The following is a 20,120-nucleotide window of genomic DNA, read 5'->3' as shown; positions in this document are numbered from 1 at the left end:
CAACGCGTTGCACTTACCATTGACCCAGCAATAACACTTTCTCAGATTTTATGTTCATTTTGTTTGATTGCTCGAATTATTGATTCATTTAAATTCAGAGTCCTTGCGACAACTCCTGGTTTTTCTCCAATTTTCAACCGATCCAAGATTTTAATTTTTTTCTGTGAGAGAAATGAATTTCATCTTCAATGTTGGTTTTTCCTCTTTCATTGCAGTTTTAGTGGCCATTACAATAAAAATAAACTTTTACATTAAAAAAAGGCATTACATATGTATGTAACTCACCAGAAAATAAACTGCTCAGCTTGAGAATAACACACTTCATTTTCCAGGCAGAAAATGAAGACAATTTTCAACAATAAACACTTTATACAGTAAACCCTAGAACCTATGGCACTCGTGCCAGAGGTGGCATGTCTGAGAATTTTGCTGGCACATCAACGATTTACACGTGATACCCTTTTATACGCTTATAAATCATTCAACTTTTTTTTAATTATTACAATATGTACAAGTTGAATTTTGTTTTACACAAGAGAGCAGTTATAAAGATGTGAATATGATTGGTGCGGTATTAACAAAAGATCGTGCAACCCAAAGACAACCGACAAGTGTTGAGTTGAAATGCTAATTCTCTTCAATCGAATTCCATAACATCTGAAACTGTCATAATAACTTTCACTATTAGTTTTAGCACATTCACGACAGGGTGTCATTTATCGTTCCGACAGAACTTCTCATTACCGACTAGCTCAACTCACACAAAAGGTTCAACCCTTGGTTGAATTTTATGACTGCTTGTTTGCATTTGAGGTGGCAGGCGAACTCACTTTCAATTCTTGGTAGAATTTTATTTTAAGTTAGCCTTTATGATCTGTCATAATGACATCGAGAATTTCAAATGCAATAAAACAAACACCTATTTCTAATAAAATTAGTTTAATCCTTTTTCCAAGTGTAAGCAAACAAAGTTTGCACCTGAAAGTATCTTCAGGACTGGGGTAAGGTGGTACAACACCAGGGAAACTCGTTGCAAAGGTGGAGCAAGTACCAACACTCCTATCTCAGTATCTCCTATAATGCAAAACACATCTCCTTGCGGATATGTCTAATGTTATGCATTAAGGGAAGGGCCACTACCCAGACTAGTTTCGACCTTTATTGAGGTCTCTTCAGTGGGAGCCAGGCCCAAGTGGAGATACCAGGCAGAAGCATTAGCAGGTCATCTCTACCTACCCCAGTCCTGAAGATACTTTCAGGCGCAAACTTTGTTTGCTTACACTTGGAAAAAGGATTAAACTAATTTTATTATACTCTAACCAAGTGAAAAATAAACTTTAAACACCTATTTCATAATTGAAAAATTGGACAATAGTTTTCAGTTAGATACTTTGTTTCAGTGCAACATATGGTTTTGCTTAAGTCTTTACAGCATAGTTTCTGTGAGAGGGAACATGTGATTCATTAGTTAGCGTCATATTTATTCCAGGTATCTCTGATTGCACTATTTGTTGAGAATCACACAGACTGCAAAAGCCTCTGTACAGTACCTTATTCAGGGATACAATAAAACTAAATTCGATACTTATAACTACTTGCGCGATACGGGCAGACACAAATTTGACGAAGATAAAATTTGATTTTTAAGTCCCCGCAGTGAAAATATATGAAAAAAAAAGGATTACTAGAAATTGTAGACCGCGTTGAACAAGGATTACTACAATTTGTAGACCACGTTGTATAAGTGCCGCATTATATGAGGGTTACCTGTATATTATTTTGGAATTATTAATTTTTATGAACTTTGTATTGAGGTAATTTATTTCAGAAACATTCAAAAAATTAACAGTATTTCTTATAAAGGTTAAATTCAACTTATGAACATTCATCTTACAAATACATTTTAATGAACACATCATGTTCGTAAGTTGTAGTTTGTCTGTACTCAGTGTCAGAATTGCATTCTTCAGATGCATGATGTTAAGTTAAGCAATTCTAAGGAGTCCTATTTCTCCATAAAAAATAAATATATAAATTCTTAATACTTTACTGCAGTGGTTCTCAAAGGGTGAGCCAGGGCACACTGGTGCGCCCTAGAAGATTTCCAGGTGCACCCTGTGGTATTCCAGAGAAATGTGTCCAGATATAAAAATAAATATAGTTACTCTATTATGTCTTTTCATTACGGATATACCGCTCTTTTTGTCAACACATCATTATTATGTTAATTAACAGTGGTTTTTCTTGCAAAGAGAACAAGAATATGGTTTATTCTTGTTGTGTATATTACTTATTTTAAAAGTGTTGGAAGTGAATGTTATGTGCATATTACTTATTTTCAGATAAATACACCCAAATAAAATGGATAAATTTCTCAAAAAAGAAGCGTGATATTGAAGAATCAGATTCTGGAAGTGAGCAAAAGTTAAATGCAAGTAAGAAAGCAAAATCGCGACCTACTCGCAATTTAATGAAAGTTATTTAAGCTTTGGTTTCACTTAGACCGGAAGTGAAGATCATCCTTTGCCGCTATGTTTAGTATGTGGATGTAAAATGGCAAATGAATCATTGCTTCCTAGTAAATTGAGTAAACATTTTAAAACTATACACTCTAATTTACAAGATAAATCTAAGTTTTTTCAAGAGATCTGAACAGCAAACAAAAGCAGCAAATTCTTTTAAAAGTATAATGACTGTTTCTGATAAAACTCAAATCACTTCTTATCAAGTCTCAGAACTGATAGCAAAAAATATGAAAGATCATACTTTAGGTGAGTCACTTATTTTGCCTGCATGCAAAAAAATGGTCATGACAATGCTAGGAAATGAAGCAGCAATGAAAATAAGCAAGATTCCTCTGTCCAACGATACAGTTCACAGGCATGTTATAGAAATGTCTTCTGATATCGAGAAAAATGTATGCAGTAATAAACTTCAGCATTCAAATTTTGCATTGCAAGTTGATGAGTCAACAGACATTACCAACAAGGCGCAACTCTTAGCATTCGTCCGTTTTATTAATGAAGATCAAATAGTAAATCAGTTTCTTTTTTGCAAAGAATTAAGTGTGTCTACAAAGGTGAGGACGTTTTTAACATTTTGAATAGCTATCTTGATAAATGGCAGTTAACATGGAAGTCGTGTGTAAGCATTTGTACAGATGGAGCCCCTTCCATGGTAGGCTGTGTTAAGGGCCTTACATCTTTTGTAAAAAAACAAAATGAGAATGTTATTGTAACTTATTGCTTTCTTCATAGGGAGGCCTTGATGGCAAAAACATTGGGAGAAAAATTAAGAGAAGTTTTAGATCAAGTTGTTCAGATGGTAAACTTTATTAAAACAAGACCTGTCAAATTGCGTTTATTCAAAAAGCTTTATATCGATATGGATTCACAACACAGATGGCTGCTTTTACACACTGAGGTGAGGTGGCTGTCAAGGGGGAGAGTACTTACCCGTGTACACGAGCTACGACAAGAACTTCTTGCATTTTTTGAAGAGATGAAACAATTACATTTTTGTACCCTCCCTTCGGTGCGAATTTTGGATTGCCAGGTTACAGTATTTGGCCGATATATTTTAGCAGCTCAATGTTTTGAATACCAGCATGCAAGGGAAAGAAGAAAATATTCTCACATCTACTGACAAAATGAAAGCTTTTCAGAGAAAACTACAGATTTGGAAAAGAAAAACTGTTGAAGGTAATTTGGAAATGTTTCCATTGGTAAGTAATACTTGCATAAATGAAACAGTTCCAATAATAGTTGAACATTTAACAAGTTTAGAAGAAAAATTAAGTTCTTATTTTCCATCACGTAACACTGAACAGTACGATTGGATTGGAAACCCATTTATGGAAACTTCAAGTGATTTTGGTTTGACATTAACAGAAGAAGAACTGGCAGCTATATCCACTGATCGTGGATTGATGATTTAACATAAGGAATTGTCTCTTGAAGCCTTTTGGATTTCTATAAATGTGTCAATATCTGAAAAAGCTTTGAACATTTTACTACAATTTTCAACATCATATTTATGTGAATTAGGATTTTCTACCCTCACCACAATTAAGTGTAAAAAGAGAGGAACTCTTCAATGTATTGATGAGGAAATTAGAGTTTGCTATTCAAATATATGCCCAAACATTGAAACAATCACTAAGGACACATCAGGCTCATGTTTCTCATAAACACAAGAATGAATAAACTTAAGGTATGTTTCATTTTATTTTTTTTATCGCATTATTTTTTTTCTGTAATATCTGACTTAATTATTATAACATATTTCTCAGAAATTTGTATATAGTGCACCTACAATTATTTGTAGGATTTTAAATGCACCCCGACTTCAAAAAGTTTGAGAACCACTGCTTTACTGTGTAAACTTTTTCAAATTAAGTGACAGGCAGACATAATAATTTATGAAATTTGTTACTTTTTTATATTATGTAATTAATAACAGTTAAGAATAGTAAAATTTATTGGCTCTATATTTTTGTTTGGTCAGTTTTTTTTATAATTGAAATGCAGACATAATCATTAATTATTACAAAAAAAAAAATTATGAACAATTGTGATTACTTCCTAAAACTGGGATAGGCATGTAATCAGAACAGTTAAGATTTGGACAGTGTTGTAACATTTGTTAGTTATTATCCCTCAACCAGATCTAAAGAAAATAAAGTAAAGAAAATGTGGAAGAGCCCTTACATCAGAGGAAAATTTTGATTTGGAACCTCCTCCACATAGGCATGAAGTTGAAAGAGCAGTTAAGCAACTTAACAGCAATAAGGCCACAGGGGATGGAGGGATAAGATTGTTTCATAGATTGATTAAGAGGATATGGGAGACAGGATCATGGCCTAGAGACCAAAAGACGTCGGTTTTCATACCACTGCATAAGAAGGAAGATATGAAGGCTTGCAAGAACTATAGAACTATTAGTTTAATATCTCATGTAAGCAAAATTTTATTGAAGATCATGCTAAATAGGATTGAGGCCAAAGTTGAGGTAGAGATGCCAAAAGAACAAGCAGGTTTTAGGAAAGGTAAGGGCACCAGAGATCAGATCCTTTGCCTTAGACAGATCATAGAAAAATATAAAGAATTCAGGCTCCCTCTGGTAATGTTTCTTAGATTACTCTAAAGCTTTTGACTGTGTTCAGCATGTGAAACTGTGGGAAATAATGAAAATAATGGGTTTTCCTCAACACACTATCAGGTTGATAGCCAACTTGTACAGGGAGCAAAAGCCACAGGTGTTGGATTGACTGATTGGCTTCAGGTTGGAAAAGGAGTTAGGCAAGGATGTTTTTACTTTCTCCTCACTTGTTTAGTATATATGCAGAGGACATCATGCATGAAGCATTGGATAAGCTCTAGACAGGAATTAGGATAGGAGGTAGATTGATCAGCAATCTGAGGTATGCTGATGATACAGTACCCTTTTGTAATGACAAGGAAGAACTAGGACAAAGATTATGATTCTCAAAGGAAATATAAACAGGGAAGCTCTTGAGAAACAAGTGTACCTTAACAGAGAAAAGAATTGAGGAAGTCGGCAAGTTTGAGTACCTGGGATCCATTATTAATGTCAATAATTACTGTTCAGAAGACGTCAGAAGAAGATTAGGAATGGCTAAAACAACAGTCAGAGACTTGTCTAAAATCTAAAAGGATGGATCTATCTCCTTGGGAACAAAGGTGAGGATTTTAGATGCAGTTGTTTTTCCAACAGCAACTTATGGATGCAAGACTTGGAACCCAAAGAAATCAGATAAGAAAAGGATAGGATAGTTGCTTTTGAGATGGTGTTACAGAAGGCTCTTGAGCAAGTCATATACTGAAAGGCATGCAAATGAATGGGTGTTAGAAAAGATCGACAGAACTTTAAGGCTCCTTAAGCGTATTGACAGAAGAAAGCTAAAATATTTTGGACACATTGAAAGGATGGAAGAAGCACTTCTCAGAACAGTAATAGAAGGTAAAGTTCCTGGAAAAAAAGGAAGGGGTAGACCATCAATGAGATGGATGGATGGTGTGTGTGTGTGGAGTGACTGATCTTCAGAGAGTTTAAGCCTCCAGAAAAGCATACAACAGGACTTCATGGCGAGGCTTAGTGTGGCACATCACCAAGCATCGGAGTGACCATACAGCATCTGTGGATGCCTAATGAACATATAATAGATAAAGGAATATCAGAATAAATAGAATGGGTTCTTCACAAGTATGAATGCACCACCTTCAATCCATAATGGAAGCTGTCTTTTACCATCCACCAAGGATAAAATACCATATCTCTTTGCCTGGTGTTTATCTAATACCCTGTTCATGTTGACTTTGTTATTTTGGACATTCTACTGAGGTTAGAATATCAGGATTGCCCTGGAATCTGATAGTCTAGCCTTCATTGATATTAGACACAGTTCTTTGGGAACAAACCAAGATTCTGCATTCAAATCAATTTAAATTTGAGTATAAAATCTTGGTTTCATCTGTTCCTTGAAACTTGTGAAACTTTGGCACCATCTGAATCTCAAGCATTTTGATTATATAGCTATCTCAAAGTTTTGGGAAGTAATTAACTGTTTGTAATATATATATATATATCAGTGGCATCACTTGTCCATTCCGGTTGGGTGTGCTGTCATAGCTTATGCAACCTGCACTACAAAATTCACATCAGTTTGACCGTATGATTGCATTTTTATCGATGTATGAAAGTTTTAAGAGTGTATAGCACATCAGTGCTCATCTTAATTGGTCTAATGCAATTAATTGTATGAATCTGTATTAACTGAAGGATACTGTATATTAGAAAACAATAATGAAGAAAAATGCTGTATTTGATTGGTATATTTGAATTACTCAAATTTGTAAAATTTGGAAGAAGAGGATGAGGCTTACTTCCTTTGACTACAATACTGTTTTCTATTGTAAATATGAGCAAAAATGTTATAAATTTATCGAAAATTATATATTAAAAACTTGTCTGTATTATATATAAAAACTTGCATACCACGTTAGTTCACGCTTTACGCATGAAAAACAGATGAAACTCAGAAAACAAAACAGCAACTCATTACAAATGACAACGTTCAATTGGAGACACAATAACCAATCATAGCCTCTAGGTGCTATGAGCTCCTCTGAGCTCACCCTCCCTCGCCTTCTGAGTGGTTTAAAACTACTAGAACGGTAACAGTTTGACCTGTCATGCCATCTATACATCTTTTTAAAGGACTCAAAAGTGTATGTATTTGAACACACACACACCTGGGCACGTAAATGTGATGCAATGTTTAAGCATCAAAAAGTGTCCTCTTCATGAAGCATTAGTATGTTGTGCTTACTTATAGCAATCACCTGAAGTCTGGAAACAAATTAGGGGAATCTTTAAAGGAAATAATTCTCTAATATAAAAATATAATATCGGTGATATTGCTATTCAGTGGATGAGCACTGTACACCTAACACATCTTGAATATTTGTCCTTGATATATATATAATGTATAACATCGTACATCTCCTAGGAGATGTGTTTTACATTTATGGGAAATACTAAGGAAAGTGATCAGAACTTAAGTTGCCTTGGTGTTGCACCACCACCATAAATGGTCTTGAACCATGTTCAGGTGTAAACTTGACTTGTTTGTTTGCTTACTTTGGAAAAAGGATTAAAACCAAGGTTATAAAATTACTTGGTATCTTTAGCATATATTATACCCAAGGTAAAAAACTTTTCTCTCATCCAGAGATTCTTAATAAGGTCGAAGCACCTTGTGGCAACTTGCATGTCCTCTTCAGGAGGATAATAAAGCATTAGTGCTTCATGAAGAATGCACTTTTTTCCTAAGAACTTGATAGAAGTTCACTAGGAGCAAATTCCCAGGAGTTTTCTTTGAATGATAATAAACAAACAACAATACTATAACAAACAGTTGGATTTCTATAACAAGCCAGTAGTTGGTTATGGTGCATAGTTTACTATAGTACATTTTGGTTTTATAGATTGTTTGGTTTTATAGATCGTTTGAAAATATTTTGCATGCCAAAGAATGCAAAATCTAGAATCCTCTTCCTTTTGAATTTTATAATTCCATTAGACCCAATTCATGCATAAATTGAGTTAAATCATGATTATGTTTAACAGTTACTATAAATTCTAATTTACAGACCACTGTGGAGTTCTAATATAATTTACTTTGAAACAGTGGGACCATATAATTTAAATAGTTAAACAAAAATCATGCTCTTCATACTGATTCAAAATATGTGGCACTGATGCTGCATATGTTTGTTCTCTTCTTAGCAACTTTGCCTATAACCTCATAAAGTTATCACATCGTTTTTCTACAAATGGATCCTTTTCAGTCAATCTGACCTTCATACTCCATTCACTACAGTAGTGCCAAGTGTCTGAATCAGGAAATTCCTGATTCAGACACTTGCCCTGACCAAATAACTGAATTAATTCTTACTGGAATGAGGCCTTCAATGCAAACTCCCAGCCACTATCCAAGCCCTGGTTCTCTAAAAAAAAAATGCTTTGTGTTCCATGATAAAAACACAGCATATATTCAATAACTCAAGTAAAAAAAAATCACAGCTTCTCACTCATCCTACACTACAGCATGAAACAAATGTAAGAAAATCATCAATAAATCCAAAGCATACTTTGTGAATTCTAAGTGCAATAAACTAGCCTCCTGCTGAACTGGCATTCAAGCTTTCTAGTCCCTCATTATGGTTGTCAGACATGCCCAACTTTTGCCTTTCCTTGTTTCCACCTCTTACCCTTGTATAGACAAACAAGGCACATCACCTTCTACCACACGACAAACTGCTCACAGCCTATCCCCTTTGATCTTTTGCCAGAAGGACATCCTTATTAGTCTTGAATACTGATAAGTCACCTGCTGCGGATGGTATATCCCTCATCTAGCATCGGTGCAAGTGTTTATCCAGCCTGTTTGTAAAAAGAGTGATAAGAGTTGACCATCCAACTATTATCCCATTTCCCTCACTTCAGTACTCTTGAATGTGATGGTCATCAATAGCCAGCCTCTTCACCGATTGGAGATCCATCAGTTAAATGATTGCCAATATGGATTCTGCCATTCTTGTTTCACAGCAAGACCGCTTTACTAATCTTGCTCATCTTTAGACACAGGAAATAGAAAGATTTGGTAAACCCTTGTGGTTTCTGTTATTTCAGAGGCATTGGATTACTAGTTTCTTCTCTAGTCATTCATTGCATATATCATAGTGGATGGTTTCCTCTCATCAGTTTTCTTTACCATCTCCTAAGTACCCCAGGATCTGTACTCTCACCCATGGCCTTCCTCCTGTACATCAGTTACTTGTACTGTCTCTAATTCAAATAATAGTTTTGCTGATGCAGAACTCTTCTTTATTTGAAAATCTTTAGTATTGAAATGATTATTTAAGCTTCATGACCTTCTATAACCAGTCTTTTAAACACTGATCTTCTTGCTATTCTCAAGCGGGATGAAGCTAATCTAGTGAATTCTAATGCTATCAAGACATAATCCTGTCTTATCTGAAAGAAAGATCCTGCTTCAAACTCTCTTATATTTTTGATAATGTCCTGATTTCCATTCAGGATCAGTTTTCCCTTCTTGGTCTAACTTTCATGTCTAGTATAAACATATTGCATCCATAGCCTCCAAAAAAAACTTTAAAAAAAAATTCAGTAACTTCTCTCTTGCTCACCTCCTTACACTGAAAATCACAAATCTGATCAACCTTAGAATATTGTTCTCACGTTTGTGGCGGTGAGGATGGCAGTCTGCCTAATAAGTAATCCATCTCCCACAGGCTTTCTTCATTTGCTTTCTTGTAGGTGCTCTGTTTCTGCATTATGCCTTTTTTTCCCTTTTTTTTTCTTTTTTTTTTTATGGATACTTTTATGAAAATCCTACTACCAAACTAGTTACTACCATTCCTCTGCTTTCATATAAGAACATGTGCAGCCACTGGTCAATATCCATACACATTCAACTTTAAACATGTTGAACTAACTTTTCATCTTCTTTCTTTGTTTCATTTGCCAGCTTGGTTGGCTGAGCGCTTAGCATATCTGCTCTCCAACCAACAGGCTGCAAATTTGAATTCCACCATAGGCATGGATATTTGTGATTGTCTTTAAGTAGGAGATGAATTTAGCAGATGATATTTGTTAGCAGCAATAGTAAACTGTATTCCACGAGTGAAGAAGCAGACACAATTTGGTGTAAAGTGAATGACAAACAATATCAAACAGGAATTGCAGTTGAAAAAGAGATTATGGAAGAGATATAAGGAGAGAAGCGGAGGGCAAATACACGAAGAATATATGACGCAGGCCAGGAGAGTGACTAGTGTGGTGAGGAAGGCAAAACTGGAATATGAGAAGAGACTGGCACTAAGATCCAAAGAAAATTCTAGGGAATTTTTTAACTATGTGGCCAGTAGGAGGAGAAATGATTGTGGAAGAATGACATTGTGGGATAAAAATGGGAATAGACTGACTGATGCAGAGGACATAGTGAAGTTGTTCAATGAGCACTTTATTGGAGTATTTCATCCTGGAGAAGAAGGTTTTAATACTAGAGGGATAGGGCAGTGTTATGTCCCTATCTTACAATTTTGTTTGTCTTACAAACTGCCTTCATCTATATTCTTCTAACTTCTACTTTCAAGATATCACCAAAATTTCTACTAATATCTGAGTTATTGTTCCCCGTAGTATCCCTAGTATTTGTATTTTAACTGCACCCTTTGGGATATTTAGTTTAAGATATTTTATACATAAACAGAGAAAAGGAACTCAAACATCTGAAAGTGTAACTATTGCAGTCGTGACACTATCCCTTGTTACTCAACATTAATTCCTTAAACTTCCCATTTCTTAACATTAATTCCCCGCGTGGTTAGGCTCGAATGTTTCTAAGCGGTGCATTGAATTAGCAATATCAGACAACCCTTTTTTTTTTATTATTAAACAAAAGGTTTATTATTTCTCTAAACATGGTACATATCAAAATACTCAACTAAATTACTTACACACTAAAATTAGCTTAATACAAGTAGTTGGGCTATGATTCAACAAAAGTTACTATGATCATGCTGCCACAAAATTTCATACAAAACATGAATTCACTTAACATGGAAAAATTAGATCACCACACATTATTAGATTATTCAACTTCAAGTACACTAACAAAATCATTAACTACTCTAGCACATACTTATGACAATTCCGATTCTCTACACATCACACTTGGCATTCAAATTCCTCAGGCTACTTGATTACTCAATTTACACTAATCAAACTCAGTATTAATAAAACCATTTACTTCATTAACACAAACTATGTCATTAACTTTCCTTTTACAATATAGTAGGCACTCAAGATTCTTAGGATAATTAATTATTCATAAATTATCAACACTAGCTAGCTTACTTTTAACACTCTCTATCAAATTCTAAAGTCCTATTATGATTTCTCCCTAATCACCTTAACAGTTCCGTATTATGACAATGGTACCTATCACAAACAACTTCTAGTTAACATAAGACAAAATTCACAATACCTTTCTTTAGCTTCACTTACGGGCCTTTACCTTCTACTGAACGAACTTGCTTGCATAACTTCTTGCAATTCAGGGCTATATAAACATCTGCGCGGTCGGCTGTACTATCCGAAACGAGGACATCGATATTTTCACAGCTTCCTATGACTCTATGGTATATTTCGCTTTCTACATAGGAATACGGGAATAGCCTTCCCGCTCACCTTCGATTCCTTGTTGTGGCATGAGGATATAAGCCATATCTCTCCACTCAGGAACACCGTGAAATCCACTAGAAAACCAAACTAAAACCACCGCGACTATCCAAACGTTTCTTCTCCTCTGGCAAAAGGCAAAAAGGCCTCAAGCCTCCTTGACTATCTAAACGTCTTCTCCAAAAAAACCACAAGAGCCTGCTCTCCAAAAAGCCACGGGGAGGGGGGGGTTACCAACCCTTTTATAGCTGCTCCCCTAACGGCGCCCTTTCTTACTTCTTTTTCCCGCCTCCTACTTGTTTTCTGTCTGTCTACCAATTGGGTAGCATTTGGCCGCCATACGTCATTTTGATCGGCAACTCGTAACGAAGTTTCTATCCGAGTATGGGCCCTAAGCGATATTCCGTTATTTTTCTTGTTAGCCTCTATCTTAACCCCCTTTTAAACCTTTTCTCAGAATTCTACTTAATGCTTAATCTGTAGCTTCTTACATAGCGTATTTCATGACTCATTCTTTTATACTTATGCACTTAACTCTTTCATTCTTAATCGCATTACTATATTAATTCTTAGTTAGCTACGTATTTAATACAAATTCCTTGTTTAGTCATAATACATCTTAATACATTCTTTTCTTTTGTTATCTTAACTAAACAATAGACCTTTTACATTTTACTCAATTTATGCTGGATGCAAGAATATTTTATTAATTAAATTATCCTTTTTATGCAGGGGTTTTTATTTATGTTATTTATTTTTCATGTTACACCATGATAACTGAGAATACTATATTCTCAAGATATCAGGTGTAACAGCAGGTTTAGAGGTGCAAGAGGAGAGTGTTGTTATGTCGTTGTTCTTCGTACTTTTCTATATTTTAGTTCTATTATGTTTGCCTTACTATATTATAATTAACGCTCTTCTAATTCTCGATTATCTTTAACCTCCCAACCGGCCACAACGTCTATAGATGTCGAGCTAAATCTGGATATGAAGCTCTAAAACCCATTAAATAACATGGATAAAGTGTGATTTGGTGTCACTATTTCATCCACATTGGCAGGTAGGAAGGTTAACACTCAATTCAATTTGCATCTATCACTCTCTATATTCTACTCAATCCATAATTTGGGCCGTTTCTTAGACGAGTCACGTGTATTCTTTAATTATTAGAGGCTTTATCTTAGTTAGGAACAAAGCCCCTAATTCTACTATCTGAGACTGTCTCCTGATCAAATATTGATGAATTTATTTGATACGCTGTGCCAGTAAATATCCTAGGATAGATGAGACTCTTATCCAAGGAGATCTTCTCAGAATAATATACAGAGGTGAAAGTTCTAGCACTTATACACATTTACAATCTACTTAAATTCGTCTATATCTAACTTCGTTTGCAGCCGTGGCTTATAAATACCTACTATACATCTATATCTTAGGTTGCTTAGGTTCAGTTTTATGAGTGGTAATTTGAATTCATATCTCAGGCCAATATCAGGTATAAAATACAAAGCATGTTTATTGAGGTCTAAAATTCATATACAATAAAAGCATCAAACACATAGTTATGAAAATCCTACTACCACCAATTCAATTTCATTCTAATAAAATTAGGTAACACAGCTAAACACCCTTGAATGCAAACACTAACTCACGCTACAAAACACTCATTAATATACACAAAATGCTAGTTTAGAATTAATCCATGCAGTTATTTGTAAGTTATGTAAATTTCTCATATTAATCATAGTCATATCACATACATTTCTCAGACATTTCTCTCCAGTTGGGACAGGTCACTGCCAAATATGGTAATCACTTAAAAGTTCACTATCAAATGTCCTCACTCTAAATTACATACAGTGTCCATTCATTTCTTTAACTGGAAACATAAAATAAATTCTGTACTTTACCATTCCCTAGTATGATTATCTGGTCCATCCACAACTTTGTCTAGACATCTCGATCCTTCTGCTGGCTTTCGTCCACGTGGTCACTTATGATGGTCGCACGATTTGGCGATATGCCTCCCTGGTCTCGTTCCATTGCTGCTTGCAGTCATCAGCATTGCCAGTCCTTGGTCGTACTCCGCTACTCTGTTATGAAGAGATAGCTAGGCCGGGACTCTGGAACTAAGGGTACCACCGACTCATAACTTCTACGGGCGGTCCGTAATCACTCAGGCGGTGTGAGAGAGAGAGAGCCAATGTCCAAGAAACAGGAATCAGGAACAAAAAAAGCCACTAGAGAGAAGGGGGCAAACCCCCTTTATATCACCTCTTTTGGCACCCTCTTTCGCTATGTTTTTCTGTACGGCACTCATCTTAGAGTCTTCCAAGAAACACGATTGAGCTTCGCTTTCCATATAATTCTCTTTGCCTTGGGCCATAAACACTGGACGGCTAATACGTGACCTTTAGACTTTTGCTTACATTCAATTAATTCACATACATTACATAGGATATTCTCTTTTTAACTACATTTATGTACAAAATTCCTTTCATGATCTTGGGTAAACAAGATTAATTTCACATCTCTAAATCAACGTTTTTACAGCCTTACTCTAAGGTTAATATATGTGTATTTTCTCTCTTGCCCAAGTACAAGTTTTCTCCTTGTTTTCATTTTAGACTTGTTAGATCCTGAATGAATAATTTCTTTAATAAATGTTTCATTCAGGATGTAACAGTGTGTTCCAAATATGGAGTACTCTGGATACCAGTAAAGCTGTGGGACTGGATGGTATTTCACCATGGGTTTTGAGAGAATGTGCTAAAGAACTGACAGCTTCGTTGACCTGGCTTTTCAATGAAAGTCTGGCTACAGGAAAGGTACCCAAGGAATGAAAGGAAGGTAAGATATTGCCACTGCACAAGAGTGGTAGCAGACTGTAAGCATCTAATTATAGGCCACTTTGTGTGTCCTCAGTAGTTGTTAAGGTCTTGGAGAAATTATGACGAACTATATACAGCATTCGGCAGATGAGAGTAATGTTATTTGTGAGAATCAACATGGATTTGTTAAGGGAGCACTCTTGCTTTAGTAATATAAATGCCTTTTATAATAAACTGACAAGAACAGTTGATGAGGGAAAGGCATATTACGGCCATTTTTTTAGATTTTGCAAAGCCGTTTTACAGGGTTCCACATGATAATCTGATATTTAAGTTGCAGTACATGGGTTTAGATGTCAAGTTAGTCTACTGGATTTTTCTGATAGGTATCAGAAAGTTGAATATGGTGGGGCAGTATCAAGGAGGCAGAAGGTTATAAGTGGGGTCCCACAGAGCTCAGTACTGGGACCTATATTGTTTAACCTTTATATCAATGACATTGTCAATGGATTGCAGGGGGATATTCAGTTGTTTGCAGATGATGTGATGCTGCGAAGGGTTATTAATGCAGATGTGGCGGTCCTTCATGAGGATTTGAATAAACTACACAGATGAACAAATGAATGGGGGATGTCGGTTTAATGCAGCAAAATGTATAGTCTTGAAGTTTGGGAACCATCGATGTGGAGGATGCATACTCGATTGGAGGAGCTATACTGGAGGAAGTAGGGGAGATGAGATCTGGGGGTGATGATTGATAGAAAACTGAAATTCAGGGAGCATATTGCAAAGGTGGTGAAGGTAACCTTGAGGATTGCTGCAATACTGAGAAGGACGCTGACCTGCAGAGATAAAAGAGTTATCATTCCATTGTAATTAGGCCACACTTAGACTATTGTTCTCAGGTTTGGTCCCCAGAATTTGAAGGGGATAAATTAACTGTGGAAAGGGTGCAGAGGCAGATAACAAAGATGGTTTCAGGACTGTACAATGTCAGTTATGAGGATCAACTGAGGGAATGTGGACTGCAGAGTTTGGTTGATAGAAGGAGAGGTGATATGATCGACACTTTTAAACTGTTGAGAGGCAGTTACAGGGTAGACATTGATGAGTTCTTTCGCTTGGTCGAAGAGCAGGAAGGAGTGATGACAAGGGGCCATCCCTGGAAGTTACAAAAGAAGACTGTGAGCAAGAGGGCGAGGAGTGATTTCTTTTTGCATGGAGGGTGGTTGAACCGTGGAATGCATTACCTGAGATAGTGGTTAAAGCAGGAATGGGTTCAAGGAGTGGTATGATAAACTTTGTGTTTTCTAAAAATGACTCCCACGACGAGTCTTTTGACTCCATGGAGGCCTGGATAATAATAATAATAATTCCATTGCCAAGTGTGAGATTACTTGCCTCCTTTTTGGTGGCCTGAAGTGGCTTGAAAAAGCTTGGTTTATAGAGCAGAGTTTCTGGACTATGTTAAAATAAATAAAAGTGCAAAAAATATATGAAATTGAACAATAGGAAAAAAATAGGTATAATTAATGTTTCATATTGGATTAGTCTTTCACAAGTTTGTAAACGCATGTAATAAAACACCATACAGTAATTAAATTCCTTATGTAAAAAAAAAAAAAAAAATTGCATGCTATTGATTTTCTCCAACAGTTAAAAGATTTTTTTGATGAAGCAACTATAGATATGAGTGTTCAGTACTATACATTTTTGGGCACAAACAGCAAGAAACACCAATTTGGTATAGATGACATTCAGGACCAATTGTAACATAGGCAGCCAGAATTAATTAATTAGCATATGATGATACAGTGGCCATGAGTCCCATTTGGATAGTATAGCACCATCTTATGAAACCAACGTGAAACTATTGGTTATAGTGTATTTTTTGTCTGTCAGTTGCATGTGTTCTGGCTGGTTTTTCCTATTCTGAGGGATGAAAAAAACCAGTTTTCAGGAGAAAACACCCTCTACCTCCATATGAGACCAGCTAACTCACCTTTAGTCAAAAGAGACCAGATAAAGATTCCTCATGTCATGGACAAGAATTGAACCCAAGTCTTTCCGACCAAAGGACTTCTTCTATACCAACTGAGCTACGGAGGATCTAGGCAGCCAGAAACCATAACTGATTTCTATAAGTAGAAAGTCAAGCAGTGAAGGTTAAGAAAAAGTTAGAGATCACAGCATTAAAACTTAATATTGGATTAGCATCAATTAACCAGATTACCTTCAAATAGCTATCGAGGAGATTGGATTTGTAGATCTAAAATTTATACAAATGCATTTGCTCATAAATGCTATTTATATGTAGATATGGCATGCTGCTGTAATGGCATGGTACTGTATGACTTTTGCTGTCTTTGCACCACTAAACCACAATCATTAAATTACTAAGAAAAGGGCCTCTTCTTCACAAAGCTGTGCTGTCTCTCATCGTATGTCATATTCTCATTTTTCCATTCCTGAATTCCTCAAACAACCCTTCCAATAACCACCATTCCAGAGATACCAATTTGTCTGTTTCAGCATTCTAATGGAACTATCTTGACCTCTTTCCACAACCTTAGGCCTCTACTAGTGTCGAGACTTAGCCTGGTCAGGGACACTTCTATTTCTTATACACTTTTCTGTAACTCATGGGATGATATCTCATCTAACCCATGGCTCTGTTTGCATTGAGATTTATTATCTTGATACCTGTCACACCAGTCCCTGTGTTACCTCCACCTGGATGATACACATTTGTCTGTTTCAGCATCCTAATGGAATTATCTTGACCTCTTTCCACAACAACTTGGGCCTCTATTAGTGCCGAGACTTAGCCTGATCAGGGACACTTCTATTTCTTATACACTTTTCTGTAACTCATGGGATGATATCCCATCTAACCCATGGCTCTGTTTGCATCGAGATTTCTTAATATTATCTTCATACCTGTCACATCAGTCCCTACATTATCTCCACCTGGATGATACACATTTGTGTATGAGAAATTCAATTAAAAGTTATGCTAACTACTCAGTGACTGGTTAAATATCTCAACACCACCTTACAATTTTTCCATGGATATGCTGATTGTATATCCATGGAACTACAGAGTAAAGACAGGAAACTGCATCAGTGGTTTTGTGTGTCTATTGTGCAGTTATGTACTGAATTTTATTTTCTTAATGAAAGAATTATATCTCATAATGGAGATAAATAACAGCCATGAATTGTACAATTTATGCCTATCAGAATGGTATTCTGTGTAATGTATTAGGTATATTTATAAAGTCAGTATTTCTTTGATTTGATTCTTGTTTATATATATATATATATGTATATATGTATTTTTTTTTTTTTTTAATTACAGATAACACAAGTGAATCTTAATAGTATGATCTGTCCTGCTGTGTCAGATCCATTTTATGGCCAAAATTTTCGCATATGGGCAATGTTTCATCAGGCTGCTTTGATTCTATTCACAGGTAAAGTGTATACTAAACTAAGCCTGTGGGCTCTACAGTCACTTGGTACAGTCAAGTGGAATGGAGAAATATATGTAACTTTAACTTCTCAAAATTCAAATCAAATATGCACTCTATGTAAATCCCAAATACTAAATGGACATAGTGAACTAAAACCAAAAAGCAACTCACATTCAGATTGAAAGAAAATAGTCTAGTATTTTTATAATTCTCTTTAGCATATTGAGCTAAGCAGTTTGGTAGAATTGCCAAAGATATTAAGTCATGATTTATGAAAGATTATGTATGTAAAAAAATATGTAATTATTTTAAAAAAAAAATCATTTCTGTGTGTGTAATGCTTTTTTGATTGACTCATAAGTACTTATCAAATACCAGACCAAGAGGAAAAAATCACATAGGATGCCTAAATCATTAAGATTTATATTTTGGTACTTAATTTAATATGCCACTGATTATGTATTAAGTGGTAACATTTTACCAAAATTATAATTAGCCCTTTTATTTTTATAATTCACAACTGAAGTGAGAATATAGGTCATGTGGGACCATTGATGTTTTTATTTCTTTAGTTGTAATTATGTTGGTTGGTTTCTGCATTTAAATTTTATCGTGACATTTAATAGGAAGTCTTATTGTGAATTTCATAAATTCTGTATTAAAATATAACCATGCACTAAGCATGAAATGTATGTATAGTGGTATAAAACAGTATTATATATTTGTCAGTTATATCATATTTGACTCCTTTGTATGGTTACAAAATTACATTTGTGTATACTTTATAAAAGTTATTATGGTAGGGTTACTGCAAGTAGTTGTTATTAATTGAATATTGCAATGAAAATTCTGCTTTCATTAATATTAATGAATTCATAGTGCATTTTTATATATATATTCTAAATTTCATTTTCTGACATTTTGAATTAAGATTTTCAAGTAGCATACATTTAAAAGATTTTAAATATTTTGATAAATTTAATTTATCGGAAAAGCTGTTTTATTAATGTAAAATTGAAACAGTTTTTTTAAGTATGGATTGTATTAACTTAATATATATATATATATACCTATGTTTACCTAAATACAGCATAACATTTCTGAGTTGATTTATACGAACAGTCTTCCGAATCCAGTCAGTGTTGTGGTTCAAATTTTGGATAGAATTGTCATATGTTTTACATGCAGTTTTTGTAGATTAGGTTTTGTCATGGTATTTTCAGCCTGTTTTAAAATATAGCCAGCATGTCAATTCAGTTTAGAAATTGGCATCCACTTCTAGATTTTATTTGCCACACAATTTCCAAGGCTGATTAGTAATGGAATATATAGTACTCGTGTCATTTTAAATATTTTTTTTAAGATTTGATACCAAATTTAATTATTCTTTTATAACTATAATTATATTCTGAGATTTAAAAGTTACACAGTCATAATAGTCATGTTTTCTTAATAAATTCACTTAATGTTCTTAGTTTTTCAAACTTTTTAAGGTTATCTACTTTTAAAAAAGTTGGTGTGAGTTATTTTATTTATTCATTTAACATGTTAGTATTGTTTAAAACAAATTATCTGAATATAAAAGTATTCCTGAAGGGAAAGTTAAGTTGTTTTATTAGCTCTCAGTCAGAAATCTTAAAATTTGCATTTTATCAGTATTTTTTAATGAAAATCCCACCGAAAGGTTGTATACCTATGGCATGCTTGCACCGTAGGCAGGCTTAGGGTAAGTTAATTCAAGATTTATGCTATTTAGAACCAAACATGGCTTTATTCAAGCTATTTCTGGTCTCCAAATAAATAAGGTAGTCTTTCACTTGGTGATGAAAATCATACCACCCAAAGATATTCACAAATATCCATGCTGCAGTAGATATTTGGAAACACTATCCACATGACTATTTGATTAGATAAATTTATTTTTGCAACAGTATCTTTTAAAGGTATATGGTGTCAACAGAGTTATATGGACTTACTGAGTGTTGGACTCTCTCTCTTGTGCTGATTTTAAGATGCTTTC

General features: G+C 34.9%; 1 protein-coding gene across 1 annotated transcript in view; it reads left to right on the top strand.

The window, feature by feature from the left end:
- Positions 1-18,972, top strand: part of LOC150109435 (transmembrane protein 164) — a 177,982-nt gene extending 159,010 nt beyond the window's left edge. The window contains exon 6 of the mRNA XM_090408187.1: positions 17,986-18,972. Coding sequence (XP_090264313.1) covers positions 17,986-18,282 — 297 coding nt within the window. The 3' untranslated portion in view covers positions 18,283-18,972. The remainder of the gene's footprint in view (positions 1-17,985) is intronic.
- Positions 18,973-20,120: the final 1,148 nt, after the last annotated feature.

This window comes from Typopeltis vanoorti, chromosome 2, assembly GCF_054136105.1.
Source record: "Typopeltis vanoorti isolate ZY-2024b chromosome 2, IOZ_Tvanoo_1.0, whole genome shotgun sequence".
NCBI lineage: Eukaryota > Metazoa > Arthropoda > Arachnida > Uropygi > Thelyphonidae > Typopeltis > Typopeltis vanoorti.
This window is presented reverse-complemented; position numbering and strand designations above follow the sequence as displayed.